This window comes from Sus scrofa, chromosome X, assembly GCF_054392235.1.
Source record: "Sus scrofa isolate SSC_HxYL_T2T_F1_AM1 chromosome X, Sscrofa_HxYL_maternal_Yorkshire_Landrace_v2.0, whole genome shotgun sequence".
Taxonomy (NCBI): Eukaryota; Metazoa; Chordata; class Mammalia; order Artiodactyla; family Suidae; genus Sus; species Sus scrofa.
The window spans coordinates 132922633-132933335 of record NC_139401.1 but is presented as its reverse complement, the minus strand read 5'-3'; the positions used below and the strand labels follow the sequence as shown (position 1 = coordinate 132933335).

Below are 10703 nucleotides of genomic sequence, written 5' to 3'. Positions count from 1 at the left end.
CCCGGTGCAATGGGTTAAAGGATCCGGTGTTGCCTGCAGCTGCAGCATAGGTCACAACTGTGGCTTAGATTCCACCCCTGGCCTGGGAACTTCCGTGTATTCTGTGGGTGTGGCCACAAAGTTAAAAGAGAGAGAAGGCAAACCACAGACTGAGAAGATGTAAAGAACTTCTACTTCCAATAAGGACACTGAAACCTCAAATTTAAAACAGTCAAGATCTTCACTAAAAAGAACATCTAAATGGTCGATGATCATGTGAGAAGACGGTCAACATCATGACTCATTAAAACGGAAAACTGAAAACACAATGAAATGGCAGTTAGACACCCAGTGGAATAGCTAAAATTAAAAGAGCTAAAAACACTGAGTGTGGGCAAGAATGCAGAGCACCTCGACCTCGCAGGCACTGCTGGCAAGAGTGTAAATTGCCTCAACCACGCCAGGAAAATATTTAGCAGTTTTTAGTATAACTAAATACACTTAGACTCATGACGCAGCAATTCCACCCCTAGCTGTATTTCCAAGAGAAATAAGTTCCTATATGTACCAAAAGACACATACAAGAATGCTCATCAACTGCTTCCCTCATGATAGCTCCAAACTGGAAAACCCCTCAAATGTCCATCTAGAGTAAAACGGATAAGATGGAATATTCAATACAGTGGAATTCTACACAGCGATGGAGAAGGATGGGCTGCTGCTACCCAAAGCAATATGGATAAATCCCATGGACAAGACAGTGAGCTAAAGAAGCCAAATATAAAAGAGTACATGCTATATACTTCCATTGAAAAGAAGCACAAGAACCAGTAAAATTAATCTGGCATAAAGGAATCTTCTAAGTGCTGGATTATTCTACATTTTGATTTGTGTGTTGGTTACATAGGTGTGTACATATGTAAAAATCCATTGAACTCTACACTGAAGATTTGTGTACTCTACTGCATATAAAATAATTACTTAATATGAAATTAAATTAAAAGACATGTACAGGAGTTCTCGTCGTGGCGCAGTGGTTAACGAACCCGACTAGGAACCATGAGGTTGCGGGTTCGATCCCTGCCCTTGCTCAGTGGGTTAACGATCCGGCGTTGCCGTGAGCTGTGGTGTAGGTTGCAGACGCGGCTCCGATCCCGAGTGGCTGTGGCTGTGGCGTAGGCCGGTGGCTGCAGCTCCAATGAGACCCCTGGCCTGGGACCCTCCATAGGCCACAAGAGCGGCCCTAGAAATGGCAAAAGACAAAAAAAAAAAAAAAAAAAAAGACATGTACAAAAATCTTTATGGAAGCATTTTTCATAGCAGTCCAAAATCAGAAACTGCCCAAAGGTCCATCAATAGTCGAATCAATCAATCAATAAATTGTGGTATATTCATACTGTAAAGTACTACCTAAAAATGAAAAAAAATACCCTCCCCAAACTACCGATACCAAAAAAAAAAATGAATGAAATCTCAGAGACGTCATATTGAGCAAAAGAAGCCAGACTCACATGACTCAGCAATTCCACTCCTAGATATATTTTCAAAAGAATTGAAATCAGGGGAGTTCTGGTTGTGGCACAGCAGAAAGGAATCCGACTAGCATCCATGAGGACGCCAGTTAGATCCCTGGCCTCGCTCAGTGGGTTAAGGATCTGGTGTTGCAGTGAGCTGTGGTGTAGGTCGCAGATGCAGCTCGGATCCCACATTGCCGTGGCTATGGAGAAAAAAGAATTGAAATCAGGGACTCAAATACTTGTAAATCAATGTTCAAAGCAGCGAAAAATTGGAAATAGACCAGATGTCCATCAGTGGCTGAATGGGCTAATGCAACATGGTGTATCCATACAATGTATTCAGCCATAAAAAGAATGAAGTTTTGACACCTGCTACGACATGGATGAACCCTGAGAAAATTATGCTCAGTGAAAGAAGCCAGACACAAAGGACAAATAATATATGACTCCATTTATACTAGGTACCTAAAATAGGCAAATTCGTAGAGACAGAAAATAGAAAAGAGGTTACCAGGGGCTGGGAGAAGAGGGACTAGGGAGTTATCATTTAGCAGCTACAGAGGGTGTGTTTGGGAGGACAAAGAAGGTCTGGAAATGAGTAGTGGCTATGATGGCATAGCACGGTGAATGTACTTAACGCCATTGAATTGCACGCTGTATAGCGCAGGGAACCATGTCCAGTCACTAGTGATGAAACATGATGAAAGATAATATGAGAGAGAGAGAGAGTGTGTGTGTAGATGTATGACTGGGTCACTTCGCTGTACAGCAGAAACTGACAGAACAATGTAAACCAACTATAATAAAAAAAAATTTTTAAGATGAAACACTATTTTAAGAGGGGGAAAATGCCAAATTTTATGTTGTATGTATTTTGTCACTAGTTGAAAAAAGAAACTGGACACCAAAAAGTATATACTGCATGCTTCCATTTATATGAAGTTCTGGAACAGAAGAATAAATGTATGGTGCTAGGAGGTCAGACTAGCGGTTGCCTTCGGAGGGAGTATTGACTAGAAGGTGCGAGAGGGAGCCTTCTGGAGGGTCGGAGTGGTCATCACACAGGTGTAACCTCTGTAAAAATTTGTCAGACTTTCACTTTACAGTTTATACATTATATTTCTACTTAAAAAGAAAAAAAAAAAGTAGAAACCAGGGGAAACGGCCATTTAAAATTTGCTGGCATTTCTTCATTCCTTCATCATGGAGACAGGCTCACCTGAAGGCAGATTCTCTCCTGGTGACAACGTCAAAGCACCTTAAACCTGACTACTGAGTTTCAGTGTCTCAACTAGGCCACTCAGAGTGGGCGAGGCTAGTCTGAGACGTGTTCCTGAGGCTTCCTGACTTTGGGGGTGGAGGGGCATGGGATAAGGGAAGGAGGGGCAGAGAAAAATGTTTCTGGGCTATGTATAAACTGAGGAGGCACTGAGTTTCCACTGCTGCTTGGCCCCGTGGGAGTGGAATACAGACCGGGGTAGAGATGAGCAGGCAGGGGTGATGAACGCAGCTTATAGGTAGGCAGCGAAGCTGAAGTGGCTGCTTCCACGAGACCTTGTGAACCACTGGGCATCAGCAGTGTTGCTTCGGGCGCCTCAGAGCACAGTGTGAAACAAAGCTGTAAAAAAAAAAAAAGCCAATCGATTTTTTTTTCCACCTCTCCCACCACTTCTCAGATCCCCCTGCACCTAGCTTGGAGCATTGAGATTCGGCATCCTTGGGCACAGGCAGAGAGGGGGGAGGTGGCAAACATGGGGAGGGGGTGGCCCCTGTAAAGCAGTGTGTGAGCACATGAGTAAGCACCCTTTTTGCGTGTCCGGGAATATTTGGCAGGAATGTCGCACGGGAGGTCAGCCAGACACGTACGGCAGTCACTCTGTTGGGGCTTGAACCACGGTAATTTGGGCATCAAAAGCTAAGATGACCTCCGTTCATAGTCACGGTCTCGTTAAACCTGGATAGAACTAGTTGGGCATGAGTCTTTGGGTCTCGGTATGTGTGTGTGTTAAGTGTATATATTTTCTTAATCAAATGGATATCCTACTGTGTATGACTGTGAATCCACTTTTATTTTTACGTAGTGGTTTGGTGGGGGGTGGCATTTCCTGGTCATTAGAGGTTCTTTTGAAAAAGACTGTTCTTCTGAGGCCGGGAGACTTGCCCGTGGCTGGGGTCTTGACACCTCCCAGTTAGAGGGGAACCCACCTGTCCTCCTGCTCCCCACCCCTATGCCTCCCCACCCCCACACCGGATCGTGGGCTCTGCTATTTGGTCCCAGCGGCCTCTGGAGTTGTGACATTACTGGGGGTCGGCTCCATTCCTTCCATGGGCGTAAAAGACGACTGTTTTCGGAAGTCTTGGCAGGCAGGGTCCAGGTGTGGACATCCACGGTGGCTGCGCTAGTGAGAAGAACACCCAACACCCCCGGAGCCCTCCTCTGCCCCCACCCCACCCCCACCTTTTAGGACCTGCCCCCAGGGGTTAGGAGAGAGGGTCCTGGGATGGAGTCTCCGGATCCCCCAAGGCGAATGCTTTTCCACCCACCCCCTCACCCTCCCCACAAGTAAATCTGATTGAGGAAGCGAATCTATCCACAAATCACACAGCAAAGCCACAAAAGCACTTTTATTTAATTGCTACCACAAATACAGAATTGAATTAAGGCAGTATAATACATCTCCACTTGTCCTTACAACATTCTGTACAGTAAACTTTGCTTTAAGTGTCAATTTGAATCAATAATGGAGATTTTTATTAAACAATGTTTTCCTGAATTCTAGGGAAAAATCATCTCCTGGGCCGCCAAGAGTGCTGATAGAAGACATCTCCCATTTAACACTGTGGATCCCGGAGCCTCAGCCAAGGCCGTACTCCGTTCACTTCCGGCTACCAGTTATTACCTCAAATTCCCTTTCGAATAAAAAAACAAAAATATAAAAACTGACTGTGTTAAAGCATCAGGCTGTTTTAAAAAAAAAAAAAATCTCTGACGTAAAAGAGTAGCTGTGAATTATAAAATTAAAACACGACTGTAATGGACCCTAGCAACCGGAAGTTTGGATTCGGGAGAAACGAGGTTATGGATGGATGTGATTCTCTGAAGCTACGTGAAAGAAAATCCTGGCAAATACTAAAAAAGGGACGTTAACTACAAATAAGGTAAAAAAAATCTCATCATCTGCATTCGTGTTTGACTATAAAAATCAGCACCAAAGGTTGCATTTTCACCAAATAGAAACAATTTGGTGCTCCCTATCTGTCCTTTTGCCATTTGATCTCATAGGCATACAGGGTTATTTTAATAAGAGCTTATCAAGTTGTGTTCTTCAGGTACAGGTCATATTCTGTTGCTGGAATTCAGAAAAGAGACCGTTTCAAGTACTTGTACTTTATCGCAAATACCTTTCGGACTGCCGTTAAAAGTACAATAAGGTGTTACACACTTAAAAACACAAAAAGCTCTGTGGTCACATTCACTTTACAGAAGGCACACGGTTGCCATTGCGCATGCGCTCCTCTCCCACCGCAGGATGGGAGAAGAAAGCAGGAACCAGGAGGAGGAAATGAGGGGTGGGGGGGGAGAAAGGGCGACAAAGGAGGGGAAATCAAAGTTCAAGGCTCAACCAGAGAAGGAAAGGGAGGCTCAGAAGTCAAACTTGAGGGAAATTTGGTCTCTAAAATAGCAAGCACACACACAGGCTCACACGTTTTCAGAGTACATGATGTGAAGGAGGAGTGTGCCTGAAAGCGGGGTGTAGCTCACACCGTGTCTGCGTGTGTCTGTCTGTGTGGGAATGCACTAAGGTGTCTCACTTCGTGGTACGTGTGCTAGACCAACTTAAAGGGGCCCTGTGCTTGGCCACCCCTAAGAGCATCCTTTTACAGAGCCATCTCATCAGAATCAGCTTCGACATCAAGAACCTCGATTTCATGGTAATCACTGGAGGCAGTGGTGCCCTCAATGGGATCAACGGGGGCAGCAGCAGTGGCAGGCTCCGGGGAGCTGGCAGCAGACTCGGAGGACTCCGTGGAAGGGCTGGAGGCAGGCTCAGGGAGGCCAGTTACGTCACACTCTAGGTGGCCAGGGGCAGTGGTCTCGGGGTGGCAGGAGGCAGCGAGCTCGGGCTGGCTGGAGATGGTAGGCTCCGGGTGGCTGGTGGCAACAGGCTCAGGAAAGTCAGCAGTGGTGGGCTCGGGGTGGGTGGGAGCAGGCTTGGTGGGGCCAGAGGTGGGCTTAGGGCGGCTGGTGTCAGGGCTGAAGGCAGTCTTGGAGTGGCTGCCAGAAGGGATGTGGTGGCCAGTGACAGACTTGGGGTGGCTGGAAGAAGACTTGAAATGGACAGAGTCAGCCTTGAAATGGACAGAGGCAGGCTTGAAATGGACAGAGGCAGGCTTAGGGTAGACAGTGGCAGACTTGGGGTGACCAGAGGCAGGCTTGGAGGGGCCAGAGGCAGGCTTAGAGTGGCCAGAGGCAGGCTTGGAGTGGCTAAAGACAGACTTGTGGTGACCAGAGGCAGATTTGCGATGGGCAGAGGCAGACCTGGAGTGGCTGGAGGCCGGCTTGGGGTGGCCAGAGGCGAGCTCAGGTTGGCCAGCTGCAGCATCGCCAGGTAGCGGAACATTCCGGACGCTCATTGGCACTTCTTCCACACGGGCACGGTCTTGCTCGCGGGCTTGCTGGCGGGCTCGGTCACGGGCACGGGCACGGGCACGGGCGAGGGCACGGGCCTCCCTCATTTCACGAGCGTCAGTGATGAGGCCAGAGATGAACAGGATAGGATGCCGCATAGCATGGAAGATGGTCCAGTATTCTCTTCGGAAATTCTCATTGAGGAGCCCGTAGATCACAGCGTTGAGGCAGCTGTTGAAGTAGGCTATGAAGTACGCTGCAAGATAAAGCCAGTTGGGGATCTTGCCTGCCATCTCCTTCGGACTGACAGCCACCAAGACCGTGAGCACGTTGATAGGGCACCAGCACACTGCAAAGAGGAGGAAGATCACAAACATGGTTAGAAAATTGCGAACCTCAGCAAGCTGGTTGTCAGGATTCTGCCCAGCCGGGTCACGGGCTGCCAGCACTTTGGTCCAGATCCTCACGTAGCAGAAGCCCACGACGACCAGGGGGAGGACAAAGTGGATGCAGACGATGGTCACAGCGAAGATGGGGTTGTTCAGGTAGTTGAAGATGCAGGTGTAGGTGCGAGGGTCATACTCGATGGTGCCAATGTACATGTTGGGCAGGACAGCCATGACGGTCATGGTCCAGGTGACGGCCAGGTAGATGCAGGTGTTGCGCACGCTGAAGATCCGCTCGTACTGGAGGCTGTGGCAGATGTAGCAGTAACGGTTGATGGCGATTGCCACAATGTTGAAGATCGAACCGACCACACTCAGCCCCGTGATGAATCCAACCATCTGGCACTGTAACTGGCTCAGATCCCAGCCCCCAACTGCCATGGCATGCAGCATCAGAGGGTAGGGGTAGACGGCCACCAGCACGTCGGCCACAGAAAGGCTAACCACGAAGATGTTGCCTGAAAAACAGATCGGGGGAGGGAAGGGGGGAGAGACAGAAGAATAAATGGTTAAATCTGGAAATCTACAAGTGTCAGCCGGAGGAAAAAGCCAGCCAGAGTCGTGACAATTTAGAATTTTGTGGAAGAAGGAGAGTTGTGTTTTTATTTTTATTTACAAGCATGTCCCAGGGGATTCTGATGCACCAGCAGGTCTGGGAGGACCTGTCCTTTAACCCCCTTATTTTCTTTTCAAACGACGTCATCTTTGCGTTGGGAAAGAAGTGACGTCACAAAGCAGTAAGCGCAAAAGCCTGGTGAGGACCCCTTCACACACACACACACACACACACACACACACACACACGTGTGACCTCCAGTTTAAAAAAAAAACCGCAAACTTTCGTGGGGGAGGGGGAAGAAGACAGTAGAGGGGGATAAATAAAGAATCCCTCCCTCCGCCTTCTCTAACTTACCATTGCATTTATGACAACGCAACCACGTCTAAACAGAGGTGGCCAAGAAAGGGCATTAGAGGCCGCGCTTTCTTAAACCATCTTTCCCAGTGAGATCAGATAATAACCTAAGAGCTTGCCCACTAAATACTTACCGTTTTCGAAGTAACCTAAGAGTAAAAACTGAGGGGAAGAGGTCGGGAAGACCCTGCAAATTGTATTTTCAGAAATGAGCAAGGAGAAAAAAAAAAAAAAAAAAAAGGAAAATCTCTGCAAGGATTAGCAGAAGCGCCTGCTTCACGCGGGTCTCTGCGCAGAACCGCGCACTGGCAGTTCGCCGCCCCGCACACGGGGCCCCCCCGCCCCAGCCCTGAGCTTTGCTGGAGCCTGAGGGCTAAACAGGAAAATACGGGGGCGGGGGGAGTGTGCTGCCCCTACTCCTATTTTGTAGGGCGGCGGTAGGAATTTTTTTTTTTTTTAAACCTGTAAGGCCAAGTGCAGGCGCAGGGCCCTCTTAATCAGGAAACACCTAGTTGCTAATTAGCATTGGTTTGGCAAAATATTGCACTTATCATCTCGGACTTGGAGAAAATGAGCACTTGTTAAAAGGCCAAAGGAATGGCTCCTTCTGCCTCCTTCCGCCAGCGCTGCCAAGGGGCGGCCTCAGCTCTTCTTCCCCTAAAGGTTCTTTCTAGGGTTTTCCTTCAAAGTAATGAATTCAGAGAAGAAAAGCGGGAAAGAGAGGGCAAAGCGCTAACAACAAAGCCGCAACGACCATAGAGACCTTTATTTGAATTATAGAAGGAAAAGGAGAAAAGAGAAAAAAACGGGCTGCGCAGGTGCCCCCCGCCCGGGGGAGGGGAGAGGCTCCCGGGTTCGACACCTGGGGACCGCACTGCGGAAGCGCAGGTGAGGTTCAAGGGTGCAGCCTCAGGTCTCTAGGGGACCGAGGAGAAATCATTTCGCACCCATCAGAGTTTAAAAGAAAACTTTTTAATGTCTGTGTGCTCGTCTGCGTATTTAGAAACTTGTGTGGGGTTTGTGATTCCTCGTCCAAGCAGAGTAAGCCCCCAGAGACTGGCCGCCTCCTTTCCCCGGCACCCCGCCCGCCGGGGTCCCCTGGGTGCCAGAGCCCGAGACCCTGCCTTCTCTCTCCCCCTCAACTCTCCGGCCCCAGCCTGCCCGGCCCCAGGCGGCGGAGACCCTGGGCGCCTCTCCCTCCCGGGGTCTGAGCGGAGAGCCTGGGCCCCCTCCCCCCTCCCCCACATCCCCTCCCGCTCCCTCTCCCGCCCAACCTGCAAACGCGGATCGCCGCTCCGCAGCGTCAGCCGCCCCCGACCCCATCACGGGTCGCAGCGCCCTGCAGCCTCCTGCACTCGCCCCCAGGCGGCTGGCAGCCGGCCCCCCTCCCCTAGGCACTGGCCGGCTGGGAGGGAAGTCTCGCTCGCCGCCCCACCGGTCCCAGACCCCTGCGCTGGGCGGTCTCCCTGCGCTCCCCGCCACCCGATCTGGGCTCTCCCGCAGCGCTCCCGCGACCCTCACTGGTTCTGCAGTCCTCTGTTCCCCCCTCCCCCAGCCGCCCCGGGGCGCCAAGCTCCCGAACCTCTCCGCCGCCCCGCCCTGCGACCCCCAGTACCCCGCTTACGGACCTCGGGATCTCCGCCGCCGCCGCCGCCGCCGTCGCTGCCACCGCCTGCTGCGCCCAGCCGGCCGCTCGCCTCTCCGCCCTGCGCCCTGGGACGGGCGGACGGAGCTCGGCTCCGGCAGGCTCAGACCGCCCTGCTCCACACTCAGGAGCGGGGGTCTGAGCTCCGCCGCCCGGGAGCTGCCCGGGAGCCACAGGGCTGCGGCGAGCGGGGGGCTCGGCCGGGCTCGGGCGCGGCCGCCGCGCTGCGTTCCGGCAAGCGCCGCCTCAGCCGCGGAGAACTTAACTTTACCGGAGCGGGTCGCAACCCCGCTGTTCCCTCCGCGTCAATTCCTCCCGCGCTGCTTCGGCGCGGCCACCTCTGCGGCGTCCGGCTCGGCGTGCTGTCCCCGGGCGGCCGCCGGACTCGCCGCTCGGGTGCCGGCTCCCTCTGCAGCAGGTCCCCGACGGGGCAGGGCTCGGCGGTCTGCCGCGCACCGCGGGGACCCGAGATTTGCCCTTGGACGCCCAGAGCCTCTCCGAACCTCCGCAGCCTGGAGAAGCTCTAAGTTTACGGGGTCCCCGGTAGAACGTCACCGCTCGGGCTCGCAGGGAAACGGGGAGCAGGGCCGGTCCACGGGTTCCCCGTTCCAGGAGCCGAAATTAACACCCCAGGGGTTGCTGCACGCTGGGTGGGGAAAGGGAAGGGGAGCTTACCAGAATTTCGGAGCTTCTTGTTCTTTGACACAGCCAAAATGACCATGGAGTTGCCGATCAGGTCTACGACGATGGTGATGACCATTGCGCAGAACATAAAGACGATCAGAGCCGGTGGGTAGTCTGGCTGCGGTAGTTTACAGCCAATACAGCCGTATGGGGTGGGAACCGCTAGGGTTGGCCCCATGTTGCTGCCGGAGACCGCTAGGTTCTCCGCTAGGTTCTCCCGGCCGGTTCCGGACATCGAACACCTGCTTCGTCGCCAGGAGCTTCGGGAAAGCTGCCACCTCTCCAACGACCGGAGAGCAAATGACAGCACTCCCGCCCCTCTCCGATGAGCTTTTAAAGCCTCAAGAGGCGGCTAGCCCCACCCCAAATCCCTCCCCCCGACCAATCAGAACACCCTGACCACCCCCGCTTTGATTTCCAACTCGCCTCGGGCAAATCCACATCGAGGTGTCATCTTGCTTCCGACTGCCTTGTATGTGCTTCCCCGCTGGCCGCTCCCCCTCCCACCACCATCTCCTAGGTACCCTGCGTCGTGACCAGCTCAGAATCCGCCTCCCCCTCACTCGACACCGCGCATCCGTTTCCAGCAAGTTCTCCCTCCTCTTGCTACGCAAACACCCGGGAAAGCCCTGTAGATTGCATAGCGGGGCTGAGGGGTCCCTCTTGGGGCCCAGTGCCAACCCTAGCCGGTCTGGAGCCCCCAGCGGAGTGTGAGGGGCGGCCGGTGACCTCTTGAACTGTAGATATTAACCCCTGTAGTCTCCTTGAGATGATCATTCCACCCCAGCGCTCCCGCTTGTTCAGAGCCTTCTGTACTGCGCGGGGAGCTGGGGACAGCTGCAGGGGGGCTCCCATTCCCAACCTGGGCCCCCAAATGCTAGGACGTTTA

The 10703-nt window shown here is 52.3% G+C and overlaps 1 protein-coding gene across 1 annotated transcript; it reads right to left on the bottom strand.

The window, feature by feature from the left end:
- Positions 1-4106: 4106 nt before the first annotated feature.
- GPR50 (G protein-coupled receptor 50) lies at positions 4107-10117 on the bottom strand. The gene is made up of 2 exons (XM_003360481.4): positions 9806-10117; positions 4107-7030 (listed from the first exon to the last, which is right to left on the bottom strand). Exons 1-2 carry the CDS (start codon positions 10047-10049, stop codon positions 5376-5378), a joined length of 1899 nt encoding a protein of 632 aa, XP_003360529.4. The 5' UTR covers positions 10050-10117; the 3' UTR covers positions 4107-5375.
- Positions 10118-10703: the final 586 nt, after the last annotated feature.